The 18,363-nt window shown below is 44.0% G+C and overlaps 1 protein-coding gene across 9 annotated transcripts in view; it reads right to left on the bottom strand.

The window, feature by feature from the left end:
- The window catches only part of LOC115409173 (uncharacterized), a 63,231-nt gene that overhangs the window by 13,644 nt on the left and 31,224 nt on the right, over positions 1-18,363 (bottom strand). For 5 of the 9 annotated variants that reach the window (XM_030120196.1, XM_030120197.1, XM_030120198.1 and 2 more), the window contains 8 exons: positions 14,725-14,836; positions 9,602-9,814; positions 9,332-9,472; positions 6,150-6,305; positions 5,873-6,036; positions 3,824-3,958; positions 2,839-2,976; positions 1,710-2,669 (listed from right to left, as the gene is read on the bottom strand). In XM_030120196.1, coding sequence (XP_029976056.1) covers positions 2,439-2,669; positions 2,839-2,976; positions 3,824-3,958; positions 5,873-6,036; positions 6,150-6,305; positions 9,332-9,472; positions 9,602-9,814; positions 14,725-14,836 — 1,290 coding nt within the window. In that variant the 3' untranslated portion in view covers positions 1,710-2,438. Of the gene's footprint in view, positions 1-1,709; positions 2,670-2,838; positions 2,977-3,823; positions 3,959-5,872; positions 6,037-6,149; positions 6,306-9,331; positions 9,473-9,601; positions 9,821-14,724; positions 14,837-18,363 lie in introns of those variants that run through there. The other 4 variants (XR_003933906.1, XM_030120195.1, XM_030120199.1 and 1 more) reach the window with 4 other exon arrangements.

Below are 18,363 nucleotides of genomic sequence, written 5' to 3'. Positions count from 1 at the left end.
CCCCTCACTTGGTGAACATTTAATAGTGTTTTGTTATTAGTAACACCTCTAAAGGTCACTGCTGAATGACTTTTTTTTTTCATGGGATTTTCATATCTGGTTACTTTACGTACTTTCAGTTTATTTTTTTTTTTATGAAGTTTTTTTGTCACTCGCTTTCATTATGATTTTTCAACAAAAGGAGTTTTCAGGCACTTAATGACTACTGACCTTATCTCAGTGGACAGGAGTCACTTAACATGACTGACGATCGGTGTAATTATGCTGCATGGAAGACATTTTGCTTTTTAATTTGTTTTTTTGGTTTGTTTTTTTTTACATAACAAAAAAAAAAACCCACTAATTTTCTGTTCCACTGTGAAAGAGTAGCTTTAATTTGTTTTTCATGCGTTTCTCCTTTCCTCGTCAGTCAGGTATCGTCTGTGGAGCGTCTCGGTCGTATGCATGTCTGGCATGTTGTTGGAATTAAAGGCCGATATCTCTGAGCAACAGGAAGACAAATAGAGGACAGATGATTATCAGATCAAACAGGGCATCAGGGTCTCAATCACAGGAGCAAAGCGTCCTCTCCATCGGCTGCAGCTCCACACCTTTTCCAGACATAATGTGAAAGGCATCTCTTTTCTTTTTTTGACGGACGCTGCTTTAATGTGCTGCACAATTTTCACGTGATTCATCTGCCGAGAACTTTTCTAACATGATTTTTCACGCCTCACACACATGATATGTTGCAAAGGATCCAAAAAATCTCAGTTCATCATCAAACTCTCGGGTTCAATGAACCATTCAGAAATCCTGACAAAAGCCTGACTGACCGTTTTATTGAAACCACTGGAGTGATTGTGTGTTTGTGTGTGTAGACTGAGCATGTCCTCTATCAGCCGAAGTTTTGACTTATTTTTTAACAGAATAAATCTGGAAAAAAAAAAAGTTTTATCAAGGTCACATTTCAAAGATCCTGTCAGATTGTGAGAGCCTGTTTCTGCACTGACGCTCGACGAGTTTCCACATTAACTTTGGGCCTGTTTTGACACATTTGATCTCTTTTTCAGTCAGTCGGTCAACAGAAGCGACAGAGATGTAGAAACATTGCACGTCATCCAGGCTCTGGCTCTTCAAACTAACCCAGTCTTACTGCTGTTATCAGTTTCCCCTGCGGGAAATTCATCAGCACCTTTGGTGCTCAAGAAACAAGAAAACTAGTAAAAAGAAAATAGACTGTTTCAACAACAACTCTTGTTTCTAATAATAATAATACATCAGGTGAATTTCAACTTGTAGATTATCTTCAATGAGGAATTCCGAGTTCAGTGGATTCAAGGCTGCAGAGCAAAGCTACTCCTGGTGGTCATTAGATAAAGCTGCACAAATTAACCAAACATCCAAGTCTGTGGACTTTTGGAGGAAGCCAGTGTACCCTATAAAACCCACCCATGCATAATGAAAACACACCAAAAAAAAAAAAAAAAAAATGCACTTCTGTTGTGAGGGAACAAAGCTGACCACTGATCCACTGCGCCACCCAGCAGGTAAATAAGTGATTTTGTTTGTCGTCCTCGCCAACGTTGGAACAGAACAGCATCGAGAGAAGTTAGTTTCCCAGAATATATATATATTTTACACACAAACAGAGCTACATTCATACAAACATACATACTATACATACATACAGTCTTACATTCATACAAATACATATCAGTTTATTGGCCTTTTTTCATTTATTATAAAAAGCGATTTGATATATCATTACTTTGTATACTGTGTTATACTGTTAGGGCTAGGTCACTGTTAAAAAGCATGCACTTTTCTTTTGGTTGTGTCCAGATCGTGTGTTTGCCAACAAGCCCGAGTGCACGTTTCAGGTCGCCCCGACTCTCACGCCTTGCTCCGTCGAATATCTCAACACGCTCAAATTCTGCTGAGCAACCTGAAGCAAACGCTCCGGCTTATTTGCAAATTCTGCGTCCATGTTTGTTGTATTGCAATGAATTTTAAATAGACCCTGTCTTTCTTCACCTTTTGCTTCATTTTATTTTTAAATAGTTATTTTGAGTTTCACATCCGTCCGTGTGGGGCCTGTTCGACCTTCTGTCCGGGTTCTTTGGTCCAGCTGGCCCAAACGTTCTGTTAATCCATCTCGTCTTCGCTCGGCTTGTTTCAGCAGTCACTGAATTCAAGTCTCTCTCCTTGAATGTCATTGGTTCATATTCACAAGTTATATTCCACGTCTCCCATCCTAAATCTGGGGTTAGAAGAGCTTCTTGGCATTTAGTTTGTGTACATTTCATCCCATGTTTCCATCTGAACGAGTCGTCCGGCGTTCCTGGGCCTCAGAGTCGGTAAATATTTGGGAGAGGGAGGGTTCGGGATAATAACTGGATTGATTATTGGAGTATTCGTTTCCCGTTATTGTCAGAGGGTTTTTGTAATCGCACGATTCAATTGGTGGCGACTACGACGACGGAGCCGTCCTCCGCCTCCTCCTCCTTCTCTTCCAACGACCGTACGGCGCAGGGCGTGACGTCGAACGGTATCCTCTCCGCCACGGCCTCGCCCGTCGGCGCCGGCAGTCCCGGACTGGAGCCTCTGGTCGAGGGGGCGTCTTCCTTCAGAGGGGACGGGGTCAGAGAGCACGGCTCGGGCTCCAGAGTTAATGTGACCTCTTCTACCTGTTGAGAAAGGATCGATTCAGACACTGAAGTTGTCCCATGTCACACGTAAGTGAAGCTTCATCTCCTTTTATTGATTCTGTTGAATATTTAGAAAATCAGTTCAGACAGGATGATTGAATCATTTTAATTTCTGTAAAGTTTGTGATTTTTTTTTTTTTTAACTCGCCTTCGTCAACTCCTCCTCTTCCTCTTCGTGCTGCTCAGGGATGCCTTCGGACTCGGGCTCCGGCACCTCGCCCACCGTCTCCACCACGCCTCCGACCATCTCCGCCATCTGTGCGCTCAGCTGCCCGACGATCTCGACCTGAAACCAGATGCGTTCACTGACTCGCCGAATTCTCCGCGCTGGACTAAAACCGGAAGGGAATTCAACAAGTGACAAGTTTTCAAATCATCAGTCCTTTCACTTGAGCTCCAGAAATCCTAATTACAGGCAACGGAAGAACACTGAAAGATGCAGAAACAGAAAAATGAGCTCTGCTGTCCGGACCCGGCCGAGTTTTCCTTGAAGGAGAAAGGACACACACTCAGGTTGGTGCAACAGACACGGATGCTGAATCCAAATGCCTCGAGCTGTAAACTTGCGGACTTTGTGCCATGCCACTCTGACAAACCAGGCCGATTTACAGATATCTGTTTTCAAAAATCCATCAAACCCACTTCAGGCCGTCATGCAGACTCTTGGCAGTGCTCCATGCAGACCTCCAGCCTGTCTCCTACCTTGCCGACTTCCCCGGCAGCTCATCACTCACTGCTCTACAGATGTGTGCTAATTAGGCCTGCTGATATAAACAAAGCCACATCCGCAGGAAGAAAAATTAGAGCGTCAGACATAATGTACAGCACAAAGAAGCCTCTTCAGGCGCAGAATATGAAGAAGATCGCAATACGAACATTGTTGTTATAAGAACCGTAACTTTCCCACAGTGGGGAGGGACATGCTGTCACGCTCGTGACGTGACCGCGTTAATCTCAGTTGCTGTGTGACTGAAGACAGCCTCTATCCCTCTGACTCTGTCTGCAGTCACGCAGCTCTGTGTCCTAGCAAACTGTCATATCTGCTCTGTCAGAACGTATTACATAGTCGTCTCGTCCGCAGCAATCCCACAGTAATCCCATTATTTGGATTCGGCGAGCGAGCGAGCCTTTACCTGGTGCGCCTCAACCTGCGCCGCTCCCCACAGGTCGGCCAGCCGGGGGTGAGTGGGGGGGCCCAGGCTGTGGATGGTGCTGTTGGGGGTGGCTTGGAGAGAATGGGAGGCACTGTGTAGCCTGGGGTCGAACGTCTGCAGACACAGCGGAGAAGCAGGAGACGTCAAACAGCCAACGGTCACATTGGTTTTAACATTTCTGAAGCGTGGTCGGTGCGGTCCAGAGGATTTTGTACATCTCCTTCGCGTCAGTGTGATATCTCAAGGTCGCGCCGACACCGGAATGGACAACTTGTTCCTTCAGTACCTATTTCCTCGTTTTCACTTCAGTCCGTACAGTCATTAATGTCTCCCGCGGCTTAGCCGGTTGACGGATGGAGACGTCTGCGAGGCGGCAATTCCAGGAACAAAAATATCGCCACCTACCAGAAATTTAAAACGCCCACCGCTCCTGACATTTTGAGCAGCTTAATAAAGAACAACAATGGTGCAGTAAGCTGCCACACACAAGTACACACACCAGCGAGGACGTTGTTAAAGCTGCGTCATGACAGAACAAAGACAAACAGTCCTAATCTCCCATAATTTAACAGATTGTCCCAGAGGAGCGCTGCGGTGGCGGGGAACATATTCTACTGTCTTACAGTTTACCAGCTGACTTCTAATACATCTTCACATAATCAGCCGGACGGGAAACAGCAGAGAACAGCGGTGAAATGAATCAGTCTTGCATGTTCATACCGATGCTCAGAAAACTGACTGATAGTCAGGCTTTATAATAAATGTAACGCGATCCAGCCAATAGTCTCCTTCTCAGGGGAGACCATATTATACACACACTGTAAAGCTAACAAGCTTATTTCCATTGTGGTCTCGGCTCAGTACACCTCTTCTAAGACACGGTCCCTGACCTTTTCAAGTTATTATTTCATAACCCACAGTTATTTAATGAGCTCTGAGAATGCAGCAATGCAGGAGCAGCCGATGGAGCTGAAAAAGTCCCTGGGTGTCATAGTTCATCATGACTCCCTTCATTTGCAGAAAACCGTCCAGAAGCCTGAGAGCCGAAATTCAGCGGCTGATTTACATTGGGAGGATGTCTTTGGCATGCAGGACACGCAGCCATGAAAAATTGAGTTTTTTGGGGCCAGAATTGAGAGATGTGTCGTCTTCTGATTTAATTGAAGATCAGTTTCTGCTGTCAGTTGAGGTTCACTCGTTTCCCCATTTTGAACCGAGGGGCTAAAGCAGCTCCTTGCCGTACGTCACAGACTGAGTTTTACCCTCTTGGACCTCGGCTTTGGCTGGTTTTGTGATGTCTCTAGCAAACCTGATTGAAATTAATTACTTGTCATCAAGCCTCACACGTTCATCAAATTGACGTTTGTTCTATCAAGAAGACGTTGAAAACACTTTGGCCTCTGTGGTAGAAAACCACATCAAATTTCAGAAATCATAGTAATGCATTACTTTTAATACATTTACAGCAATGACTTCCAAATTCACTCCCAGGTTCTTTATCCAGTAGCATCCTGTGGAAGCATTACTGTAGTACGTCCGTTTATCCTCCGTTTATCCTTTCAACTGCTTCCACTGCACCCCATTTCACCCCCACACGACACATTAAATTAACGCACCGACTCACAGCCCACGATCAAATACACTTGTGGTATGAGCTTCACATTGCTGAAAGCAGGAACTCTTTGTTGTCTGGGTTATTGAAATGCTGCCTTTGCAGCTGCCATATGAAAACACACACACACACACACACACACACACACACACACACACACACACACACACACACACACACACAGTAAGTTGGCAGCTTGTTAAGAATACCAAAGCATTTCTGAACTCTGGCAGCACAGCTCAGCACATTCACCTGAGCAGCGGCCAAAGACTCTCTCCACTGCCACGGCCGGCTCTGCCAGCACATCTGCTGCTGTGTGTTTACAGTAAAAAAAAAAAAAAAAAACCAAGGAGGCATCGCTGGCTATCTCAAAGTGCCTCGGCACACATTTCCTGGACCGTGTGTGGAGCGCAGACCTGTTGTTGGTACTGCAGGAGCTGTTGCTGCTGGTAGTGATGGAGCTGTTGGAGCTGCTGGAGTTGACTCTGCTGCTGTAGGGCGAGATGATGCTGCTGAAAGTAACCTCCTACCGTCCCCTCGTAGCCCTCGCCGGGTGTACCCCCCGCGCCGCTGCTGCCACCTGGAACGGAAAGAAAACATCCCATAGCTGCTGCTTGTACCTATATTGACTTATTTTGAAGAGCAGTTGCACATTAATATATGTGCTGAAGGTGAAATAGGAAGAATCGTCACCTGCAGCCATGATGTAGGAGCCTGCGGCGGGCGAGGCCACGCCCGACGGCTGGCTGGTGATGGGGTCCCAGGCGTCGGAGGACGACAGGCAGTACAGGCCCTGTGAGACGTAGGTGTGAGGCCAGACATCCGCAGAGGAGTGGTGGAGCACCTGGTCTGTTACGGAGAAGAGAGGAGACGGTGAGGGAAGCTGGAGCGGCACGACGAAACAAAGACGTGTGTGGGAGGAAAGACTCGTCTGGAACACAAAGAAACCAAAGCTGCAAACATCTGTTCTGGCATGACAATGAAATGTAAAAAAGAAAAAAAAAAGAGAGTGCTATTAAATTAAGCTTCTTCTGCTCCACTTCATCCAGACAGATGGACTCATTTTTAGATGAATTTGCATCAGACTGTTCTGCTGCTGAGTCTTGTGAAGATTTCGGGGAAGAATCAAGTATTTTATGTGGACATTAATTCCTTCACTTTTGTTCCCCCTAACAGGGCTAATTACTGGCACAGCTGCAGCTCCTTTTGCTTTGTTTTGTTTTGGGTTTTTTTTTTTTTAAGTGCAAATGTGAGGAAGAGAGATGCATGAATTGCAGCCCAGGCTGTGCTTGGCTTGGATAAAACATTGAGGTTCAGTTGAGACTGCACGGTTGGGTAGTGGTTGCCTCTACCCAACGTTACCTCACAATAAGACCTGGGTTTGATTCTGGACCAGGTCTTGTTTCTGTGGTGTTCTCCTGCATGGATTTGTCTGATCAGAGGAAATGTTTGTTGGTTTCATTTATGTCTTTGTGTTGTAGTTTGCTGTGTCCTCACACAGCACGAAGTACCCCACTTCAGTTCTGTTTGCATGTTCTTCACAAATGAGTCAAACTTGTTTAACAACTGAATAACAACCGCTTTTTATGACTGCAGCCAGTGGCTCAGTGGATCCAAGCACTGTGACAATTTTGAAAACACATGACTAAAATCTGAACGTGGCTCATCATTTTCCTGTGAAGCCACATGAAGAAGAATTCTGACCTCAGGCAGCATAAATCCATCCATCCACTTTTCTAAGTTTCACAGGAATTGCAGGACAAAGGGAGCCAAACAGCCAGGAACACAAAGCCGCATGAGCAGGAAATTCACGGTCATCAATTAACCTCAAGTGTGTGATTTGAGATTATGAGAGGACACTAGATTAGAGGGGGAAACCCAAACAAAGGGAGAAAGCACAGAAGCAGCACTTTGAACATATTCTTCGGGAACCCAGAATTCTGAAGTTGGAACCCAGCACTTGGAGAAGTTAACAGAGACTAGAAGTTGTTACTTGAAGAAAGTTTTTCTTGCATTACTTATAAAAGTCTCTTAGTTCAACCTGTAGTGTTGCTGTGAGCTGCTCTGAGTCAGTTTTGTCCCAATTACATCAGTTCATGGGAGGAAGATGCTCCATAATCTGCAGGTATGTCCCTCACAAAAGAGTGTTTCTGCCATTGCTGTGTAAACACGAAACGTTTCTGCAACAACGATGCATTTTCCCTGGAAACGCTGTGGTGTAGACGGGGCCCGAGCTGCAACTCCAAAAGTGAGTTACTTGTTATTTCTTAAAAGCAGTGGTGTTGCAGAACTGTGCTGCCTGATGCTTTATTCCAATCACTGCAGAGGTCAGGCAGGGTTTTCTAATCTTCCCTCAGCAAACTGCTCTTGTCTCTTCTTTCTGCCTCATCACCCTTTGAGCCCTTAAACTAAACGGACATTTTCCCAGCTCAGGCTCAAACCACAATACGAGTCTTCATCCTCCAATTGTTTCGGTTTTTTTAATTAGAGTTAAAAGAAAAAGTGGAAGCCTTTCAACTTCACGCATGTAATTACAGCTTGTCTTTTAGATGTTGAGTACATTTTGCCAATGCAAGCGTGCATCGGAGCGTGCCCTGATATTTCCGAAACGACAGGCTGTCATGCGGATTTGTCGTTTCAAAGTTTTTGAGTAAGTGCCCAGTAGGAGTGAAAGGCCGAAATGTGCAGCTGTGCGCCCGCCTGACGCCCTCCAAAAGTCCTTTACAGCTGGTCGGCGCGGCTGTTCTCGGCTTCTAACAGGACCTCTCATCCATGCAGAGCAGGAGTGTGTGTGCTGTGTGGTCCGCAGACATATGAGTGAGTGTGAGGCATGTCGGAGGCTGCTGGCAGGTCTGCGGCGCCGCCGCCGCCTCTGTTGAGGTTTATCTGTGTTGGTGTTATGAACACATTGGCTTTGGCGTGTTGCACAAACACAAATGACTCATCAAGCGTTCGCTTATATTTAAAACTGCGCTGGAGTCATCAAACAATCCCACAGTTTTTGTTTTGTTGTTGCCTGATGTTTGGTTAAAATATTCTGGTTGGCAAAAATTTGAGCATTTCTAAGTGAAATCCATTTAGTCGTATTTTTATATTATTAGTCATATCATTTAGAATGTTGTCATGGATACTATTAGTCAAAAACACTGACGGTTAAATAAAAAGAATAAATACCCCCAAAAAACACGTAACACCAGCTCAGAGCCTGCAAACGACAATCATTCATGGTCAGTAATTATAAATAACACGATTTAACCAAACTACATCTGTTTGGTTCTTTGAGTTGTACAGCTAAGTAACAATTACCTGATGATTGTGAAGTGATTTGTAAACTGTCTTATATTTATATTCTCAATGCCTGAATCTGATTGTAAAGTTGTGAATGCTTCACTCCTTATGGTGGCTGTCGAGTTTAAGATTTTGCTAAACATGAAGAGAAGAGAGATTAATTAATCCCAGAGGCAAATTATTTTAAAAATCTACTGACCATATACCTTTTAATATCTGGTCTTTACTCTGTTGTCTGTGTTTTATTTAACTCTGCTTGTTAGTGAGACTGGTGAGCTACATCAGTAGCTGTAGAACAAGAATAAAAATCATGTTTTTCTATAAAAGTAACACATTTATACAAAGAAAGCCAACAGTCACAAGCAACACTGCATTTCACATATTTATATTTTTACCCTGAATCTAACCAGTCAGTATTATTCTTTTTCAAACCAAATCAACCCAGCCGGTTAAAGCAATGACAACTGGTCAGAACTTAACCACCACATGAAGTCTCATTAGATTTGTACTATTAACTATTTTTACCAGTGCGTCTTTAACAGTAATATATTTTGGGGGGGTGTTCACAGCGGGTGAAGGCCGGGTACCTCTGCTGGTGATGCTCTCCTGGTTGACCTCGCTCAGGTGAGCCACGCTGCCCTGGTTGGAGCCGGCGCCCATACTCTCCCCGTCCATCGAGTTCCAGCCAAACAGGGTTGCTTCAGAAATTGCAAACTGCTGCATGATGCCTGCAGGGGGAGAGAGACGAGATGCAGCATGGATTACAGGAGTACAGCCAAGAACATCTGGAACCCATCGATGTGATTTAGCAGATATTGAGAAACTGAAATTGCACCTGCTGCGCTCTGTTGACTCACCTGCAGCAAAGCGCGCCTCCTTCTCGCCGTCGCTCAGGTCGCTGTACGCGTCGTTCTCCATCCTCCTCTCCTTTTCCCTCTGCAGGTTGGTGTGCCCGGCGCTGCCCATCGGCCCCGCCGACGGCTTGCCCCAGCTCTGCCACTCGATCATGTGTGCGACGCGACCCTGGGCCATGGCGGTGGGCTTGGTCACCTTGTCCTTCATGGAGCGAGTCACGCCTACAGAAGGTACGGGGGGGCGCAGCAGACCAGCAGCACCACACACACACACACACACACACACACACAGCAGTGTCAGCACGACTGGCGGCCTCCACAGACGCCGGCCCCTTCGACCGAGGCTCAGGGAGGGAAGTAGAATGACAATGAGGATGCGAGTGATGCGGACGATGTTCAGAACAGGAGACCATGACAGGATGGCAGCAGTGACACAGATGTGCTGATGTGGATGAATTCAGGTTGTTCTGAGATTTGGTTAATGACTGTAACAAACTCAAACCTGACTTTTCATTGGTTTAATGAAGTTACACTTCTTTTTTTTTTTTTTTTTGGTATTTTATCAAGGAGATGTGAGGTGAGAATATCCCTGATATGAATCCAGACTTGTTTTTCTTTTGTTTTTGTTTTTGTTTTTTATATAGAGTTTGCATGTTCTTGCTGTGCACATGTAGGTTTTCTCCAGATACTTTAGTTTCTTTCCACAATCCAAAAAGGCGCATTTGAGACTAATTTGTTACTTAAAGTGCTTTCATACATCGTCAACTGGGATCTTCTCCAGCTCTCTGCAAGCCTCAGTCAGATGAAGACACAAATTAAGAAGTAAAGAGAGAGTTTTACATTTTTGCTTGATGCTATATTTACATCAGATTTCCTTCTATAGGGTTAAAAAAGTGTTCTATCCTGTTGACATTAATTTTAATCGTTTGAAATGTTGCATTATGCATCGGTTTCCAGTCACTTTAGCAGCGCGTCACTAATCTCCGACCTTTGAACCGCTGGAGCTTTCAGGCTTCTGTGTAAAACAGAAAGCAGAAAGTCTGCTGTAAACGTCACCAGTAACCTCAAATCTCTTAAAATTTGTCTCATGTCGGTTTCTTCTTGTATGCCGATTATGGAAACGAGTGCAGCCGTCATCCTCCATCCATCAGTCACATCACTGCGACTGTCAGATGATGATGATGATGATGATGATGATGATGATGAGTGTGGGACTTCTCCCTGGTTTCTGATGAGAACCTATTGAAGCGTTTAAGAAACTTCAGAACGGGTTCACGATGTCCGTACATGTGTTAATTCATGCTGCATGTTGTGTTCTGCCTTGCTGAGAGTTAATCTTTTCTGCAGATATACTTCATTCATGATCAGATGATGGACAGGAATGACTTTTATGGATTTAGGGATAATATCAATGCAGCTAATAACTGTGCTGGTTTTTATTTAGTATTTGGCACATCGAGTTTCAAAGAAGCTGCATCATGCACTGGTAGTGTTTCCAACTAACAAATAAACTATGTAAAGTTATATAATCGATGTGTGTGTGTCTAAATAATCTTCATTAACGCTTTTATGTCATATCTTATATATTTTATTTTGTAATTTGAAGTGAATTTAGGAAAAAAAGGAGTGTATGACTGGTCCATCACCAGGGCAGTTAATCAGTTAATCTAGTTAATCCAGTTAATCCCACCTGCTGTTTAGACTGTGGACAGAAACTGGAGTGTTTAAAATTCAAAATGAAGAACATGCAAACTCCACAGGGAAAGACTTGAAACCATTGCTGTGAAGCAACAGCGCCACCACGTGATTTAAGAAAATAAAGGGATCGTCAGAAACTCTCTCAAAAAGAGGAAACCCCTTGTTCGATTCCCGGCATGTTCTCTCATGTTTTCTCCTTCATTTCGAAACCTGCCCGTGAAGATTTAGCCTTTTAATTTTGAACTGAAACAAATGGCTGTACAATGGTGTAGCCCCTTGTCCAAGTGCGGGCTGGGTTCTCTCAGTGCATTGTGGGTATTTTCGTGGTGCTTATAGAACAAAGGCACACATGTCTGCTCTGGACAAAGCAGGATTTGAGTAATCGACAATTTAAAAATACTGTTTCTTTAACACTGTTATACCAATAAATCCTGAAGATTTCTCCACTGAATGACTCAGCAGTGAGCAGGTCGGCTGAAGTTTTTCTCCGATAGTTTGCGGACTTAAAGGATGACGAGAGAAACGCCGACGAGCCCACGTTCATCACGAAAGCCATTAGTCATCTCCACGCAAATGAAATAAAAGAGGTTCATTAAACTTTACATAATTAAAGACAAAAACAGGCAGAGAGAAGTAGTCCTGGTCCAACAGCACGTCTCCACACAATTAAGATGCAAATATACGACTCAAAGCGGGGAAATATCCACTGAGTCAAACGGGTACTAAGACGCTGATCGATTAAAAAAAAAAAAAATTAAATTAAAATCAAGCAGGCATGAATAAACAGAGACGAGGCTTTGGAAACTGTTCCCCCCGGTCCACGGGGCGAGTTACAGACTGAGCTATAAATAGACCAAGTTTCCCCCCCCTCAGACAAAGCGAGCCGATCTCATCTGAAAATCAAACACTCCCCGCAGAGCCTAATTGGGGATGGGAACAGAAATCGAAAGAATGAGGGATGAAGGATGGAAGAGGGTGTTGGGGTCTCAGCTCGTCTCAAAAATATAAAGATACAGATACTATACACTTTTAAATGAGACCAAAACTTTACACACAGAGCACCAGACACAACAGAAACTAACAAACACTTCGAGGTGCCAAACGACACAGAGCAGGAAGCACGAGACACAGACGGCACCAGCCACACGCAGTCCTGACCAGTGTTGTGACGCTTGCTTCAGCGAGTTACCAAATACTTACTAATATGAAATTCTGAGTCATTGCAGGTTCAATGGGCGTCATGCTCTGAGTCCACAGTCCTCCATCGACCTCGCCTTCAGTAACTCCTGCCAGCATTCACTAACTCGCTCACTAACTACCTTTCAGATTTTAGAGCATCTTCCTCCCACTAAATTCAGCTGAACTTAAGCCCCATTTACACGACAACGTTTTCCAGTGAAAAATATAAACTTCCCTTGTGCTTCGGGATTCTATTTAAACGACAGTAAGGGGGGCGGAGCGACTGAAAACACAACATTTCGAAAGCACGTGTTTCCCAAATAGTGAATGCTAAATAGATCCCTCTTAAACAGCACATTTTTACACTGCTTACAGAGCTCAGAGCACTTTCCACTGTTATCACATTCACCCATTCACACGCACATTCACACACCAGTGGAGGCGTCTGCCAGGCAACCTTCTGAGTATGAGACGACCGTTCTACTCTACCAACTGCTCTATTGCATACGTCAGTTTGGCTTCATTACAAACGCAAATATATTGCCATATATAAACGCTGAACTTTTCTGGAATGAAAACAAAAAAGCGGTTTTCACTTGAAACGTCGTCGTGTAGACGGAGCCTTGACGAGCGAGACCGATGAGACGTCAACTCACAGCTTCACTATAATCATACACTTTTACACGACTTTTAACACTAACGTGCACAACACTGGTCGGGACAATGCACAAAATAGTCACTGCTGCACAAATACCAGACCACAGCACCAGCAGCACCAAATCCACCATCAGCAGCAGCAGCAGCAGCAGCAGCAGCAGCCCTGCGACAGAACAACACACTGCAGGTCCCAACACGCCTGTGGAGATGCTTCAGTGGGTCGTCAAAGTAAGTAAGTCTCACTTACTTTAGTTTCTCTGAAATCAAAGATCTGATTGAAATCCCGTCAATGACTCTGAAGTGAGTCTGTCATTGACGTCGGCAGTTGATATCAATGGAAGAGAGAAAGGGGGACGTAGGGAGTGATTTATATATAACGGAGGGGGGCACCCACAGGGGCGGCCATGTTGGTTCCAAGCTCCTCCTCCTCCTCCTCCTCCTCATCACCATCATCTTCCTGCTCGAGAGTGAAGTTGTCTGTTGAGACAAGCTTTGATTTATAAAATCTGTCCTTCAAGGCAAAATGAAAAAGATAATTTCCTTTTCTCTTCAAGTGTGTCAACTGGAACAGCGATGTGGAACAAACTAAAATCTCACCTAATGAAAAAAATCAAAGTCTATTTTTTCCAAATAACACCTTTTTGCCTCAAAATGTTTCTGAAGCTCTAAGGAAAGTAATCCTGACCCTTTATGATATTTTAGAAAACCAAGTGAGCACACAAAGTTTTCAAAGCACACAGTTTGAATGTAAAAAGCTACCTTGATGTAAATTCACCAAATTTAGTTTCACGTAGTTTTTAAAATATATAACGAGAGAATTTTCCAGTACAGGGATTTGTTTTTTCTACTTCAGACTTGGAAACAGAATAAACTAAAAGTTTTATCCTCTTCGGGTCAGAGTAGGGCCACATTTAAATATAAATATTTAAAAATATGGTTTTTGTCATTTGAGTGTTACTGAGGCCTGTCACAGTGTTGGTCCTGACGTCAGTTGTCTGCAGTTATTGTACATAATTAGTTGAGTCTCTATTTTTCTTTTATAGCTTTATTTCCTTTTTCCAAAAGATTAGAAACTCTGTGCTGAAAAATTAGCACCCGCTTCCTCTAAATGGCTGTGAAGTGAACACTGCGACCTTTGTGGGGGCAGAACTGTCCCGGATCACATTATATTGTTAAAGCGTACCTCATAAAATAGACGATGAAGACATTAATGGCCATTAATAAAACGATTGCATCCAGACAGTGTAAGTAGTGTCATAAAAGTAAAGACCTTCACTTCTGCCCTCTTAAATCTCACGAGGCTCTTTAGTTAAAGTTTGCAAAAAAAAAAAAAAGAAAAGGAGAGTAAAAGGACCTTCTGTTGGTTTTCATCTTATCTGACAGTTTGTCGACTCGACCCTGTTGAACCAAACCACACTGCCGTGACACACAGGAAGAAACCTCCAAAATTATCTTTTTACACACTGGGGGGTAAACAACTCAGAGCCCCCCCACCTTCAGAACTCAACAGCAACTTCACCCCCTCACTCCCCTTCAACTCCGGAGCATGTGGAGGCAACATGGGGGCTGTTTTACCATCTAGCAGCACAGACACACACCTGACACACCTGACAGAGAGGACTTAGCCAGGGCACCGATCCCATAGGTGTTAGCGGACTTCCTCTTCAGGCGAGGCAGAATGGAAGTCATGTCCTCCATGGACAGCTGAGAAACGAGAGAGAGAGAGAAGGAGCAGGAAGAGCCAGAGAGGAAGGACGGAGGATGAAAACAGAAATACAGGCGGAGGCATGAAAAGAAAAGACGTAAGGAGGGAGGGAGAGGCAGAGGAGATAAAACAGAACAAAAACAAACGTGGTGTGACGGGGTGAGGAGACATAATAGGAGGAGATGAGGGGAAGAGAAAATGGAATAAAAGAAATTGAGGTGAAGAGAGCAGATGATTCAAGATTCAGGAAACAGTTTGAAGAAGAGAGAGAGAGAGAGAGAGAGAGAGGAGGTTGTAATAGAGGGAATAAGAAAGGAGGGTTAATTATTGGAGCACTTTGTGGATGGCTAACAGGGATCATTGATTGAAATGGAGTGAATCACACCGTGGTTTCAAGGCAGGCAGAATGTTTGAGAGCTGAATCATTTTGAGTAGGAGAAGCTTGTCTTTAGCACAAGATGAATGTAAAAAAAATAATAATTGAAGCAGCAGCTAAGAGCAGTGATTTGTGAGTAGACAATGGAAACACAAGGTTTTACGTTCAGTTTGGCAGGAAAACTTCTGTGTAGCTCCTGTGTTAAAGGGCAACTCCATTTTTTTGACACCTGGACCTTATTTCTAGGTGTGTGCATGCTCATATACTCACTCAGACAAACATCGTGCAGCTCGGAGTCCTTCAGAAGTTATTTCGATCCAACCGATTTAGTTGGGGGCCACGGCAAGGGAGCTTCAGCGCGGGACATAATCTCTGCAAAATCGCTCATTTCGGCTACATTTTTTCATCCATCGCCAGTGTTATCATAAAGTCAGCTCGTCTACCGTCTTCAGGTGGGTCAGCTGACAGTTTTCGCTAACTTAGCCACAATTAGCTCGGATGGGAACGTTGCGGCGCTCCTCTACCCAGCAGAGAGGCACTCTGAGTCGGCCTCGGCTGTCACGGTGCCCGGGTGGGAGGCTGCGGAGCTCCGGTGCCCAGCGGAGGCGCACTGCGTGCGGGCTGCGGAGCGCTCCTGGAAGTCTCTCCTCACCGAGAGTCTCTGGAGGTCTCCAAGCCGGCGGAGGGGTGCGTGCGCGGCCGCGGGGTGGCTGCTGTAGCCTCTCCCGTCAGCGGGAGGCTCTGGAGGTCTCCAAGCCAGGCGAGGAGCGCTGTGCGCGGGCCGCGGGTCAGACGCCCGGGCGCCGTGACAGCCGAGGCCGACTCAGAGTGCCTTTCTGCTGCGGAGAGGAGCTCCGCAACGTTCCCATCCGAGCTAATTGTGGCGAAGTTAGCGAAAACTGTCAGCTGACCCACCTGAAGACGGTAGATGAGCTGACTTTATGATAACACTGCCGATGGGTGAAAAAATATAGCCGAAATGATCGATTTCGCAGAGATTATGTCCCGTGCTGAAGCTCCCTGTCGTGGCCCCCCGCTAAATCGGTTGGATCTAAATAATTTCTGAAGGACTCCGAGCTGCACGATATTTGTCTGAGTGAGTATATGAGCATGCACACACCTATAAATAAGGTCCAGGTGTCAAAAACCGGAGTTGCCCTTTAACTGGTTAAAAAAGCCTGAGATGTCTGAGTTTTCCTGTCTGATGGAGTAATTTTTTTCCCACCGTTCAGGGCCCAGTTATTCTTTTATTTCCTTTCCTTTTATTTTTTTTTATCAAACCAAAGCAAATTTGTGGTTACTGATGGACTGAAGTGTATCTCAGGTTTCTTCTTCAGCTCAGTGAAGTGTTGTGAATATCGTTCGAATATCTCTTTCAACAGCAAACATGAAATTTCATGTGGGAAAACGTGCAATAAAAGCAACCCTTAAACATCAAATCTGCTAGCAAATTTAACTTCTAAATTAATCCAAGTCAGGAATGTTCAGAGTCTGAAACCACACACACTCATCTTAAAATCTCTGGGCTCTTTTTAAGGTATGTTTTGGCTCCTTTGCTATATTGTAAGAGAAAATAAGTTTGCAGGAGTATTAAAACGCTTTTCATCATTAGGATCGAACACCCTTGCATGCTGCGTCTAGGCTTTTGAAATCAAAAGCATAAAAGTGTCAGAAAAAGTCAAATATTGGAACAGATTTAATCTAAAACCATTTTTTTTTTTTTTTTTAAATGTCATGTGAAAATAGTCAAATAGTTTGAAAGTTGCTAAAAACTAAATTCAAGCCTGAAATAATTTCAACCTAGTCGCAAACTTCAATATAACCTGTCAGGAAAACACAACTTTAAAGCTAAAATGGAACCAAATCAAAGCCTTTATGAGTCAATGTTTCTTAGAAATTTGTCCAAAATTGATCTCAAAACTATAACTGAGTCAAAAAATAGTGAATTAAAAATAATCAAAGGAGAGAAACCCAGAGCAACAAGTTTACACTCAACTAAAAACCAGTGAAAACCAAGTACAAAAATATACAACCCTGAATCAGAATAAATCAAATAAGAATTAGAAAACTAGTTTAAAGCCTTAAACTGCTTGAACTGGAGTCCAGATAGATGTGATTAAATTAGTAAGAAATTCCCGGAGCTGCAGATGCTTACTGGTGTATTGATTCTCCTGTTGTGTAAAGGTCTTGAACACAGTCAGACCACCTCGATATTCCAGTGAGCTTTAAATCCTGACGGAGCGGACTGATGAGGAACCAACACAGACCTCTGAATGAACTCAGCCACACAGACACATGTGATGCAATATTTTGACTTGAAGCACATTAATTACACCGTAAAGTCAAACTGATATCCTCTGGTCCCTCTGCGGTGTGCAAGCGGAGCATCATCCCAGCGCTATCTGATGTGTGGCGTCCCCTCTGCATGCAGCGGCGACATTATGATGCCGGTATTACTCCACTCTTCCTCCGTCAGTCTCCGCTTCAGCCCATTTTCACTTAAATGAATTGAGCATGTGTTTTGTAACTGGGGAAAAAAAGGCTTGTTTTTCTTTCTGTTTTTTTTTTTTTTTTTTTTTCCTCTGTGGTGTAGACACAGTGTGACACAACAGAGATCTGGAGAAATGTGACAAGTTAATGTGACAGCTGGTCTCACAGCAGCGAATATGTGTTATTTACTCTTTTGTTAGTTCACCCATTCAAACCGAGGGCGTAGCTGTGACTCTCGTATGCCAGTTAAAATCTAATGTGTTTGTGTTTAGAGTTTAGAAACATATTTAAGTGCAACAGACATGACAGTTTTTGGTGCACACTGCAGTAAGTTCATGCATTCCCCTCTTTGTGTTTTCATATTTTAAACAGACATTCATCTGTCTGCTCCACTGACTGATGAAATAACCAACGCTAAAGGCCAAAAACAGCATTTTGTACAACACAACTGTTCTATTCTCATAAAATTCAGTAGCACTATATCCTCTATATAAAAATAGTCACATAAATGTTTGTTGTTTTCTTAAATAAAAGCGATGTGAAAGCACTGCGTGTCAGGTTAAATTGGTCACACTCGTCTTGTGAGGCCTTTTTAGCCTCCTTCCCCTCGTAGTTTAATTTTTTTATGGCTCATTTGCTGCTTTGTTGAGTCTCCCAGCT

The sequence above is a fragment of the Salarias fasciatus genome, chromosome 22 (assembly GCF_902148845.1).
Source record: "Salarias fasciatus chromosome 22, fSalaFa1.1, whole genome shotgun sequence".
NCBI classification, from domain to species: Eukaryota; Metazoa; Chordata; class Actinopteri; order Blenniiformes; family Blenniidae; genus Salarias; species Salarias fasciatus.
The sequence above is the reverse complement of the archived record's forward strand: the minus strand, read 5'-3'. Positions and strand labels throughout refer to the sequence as shown.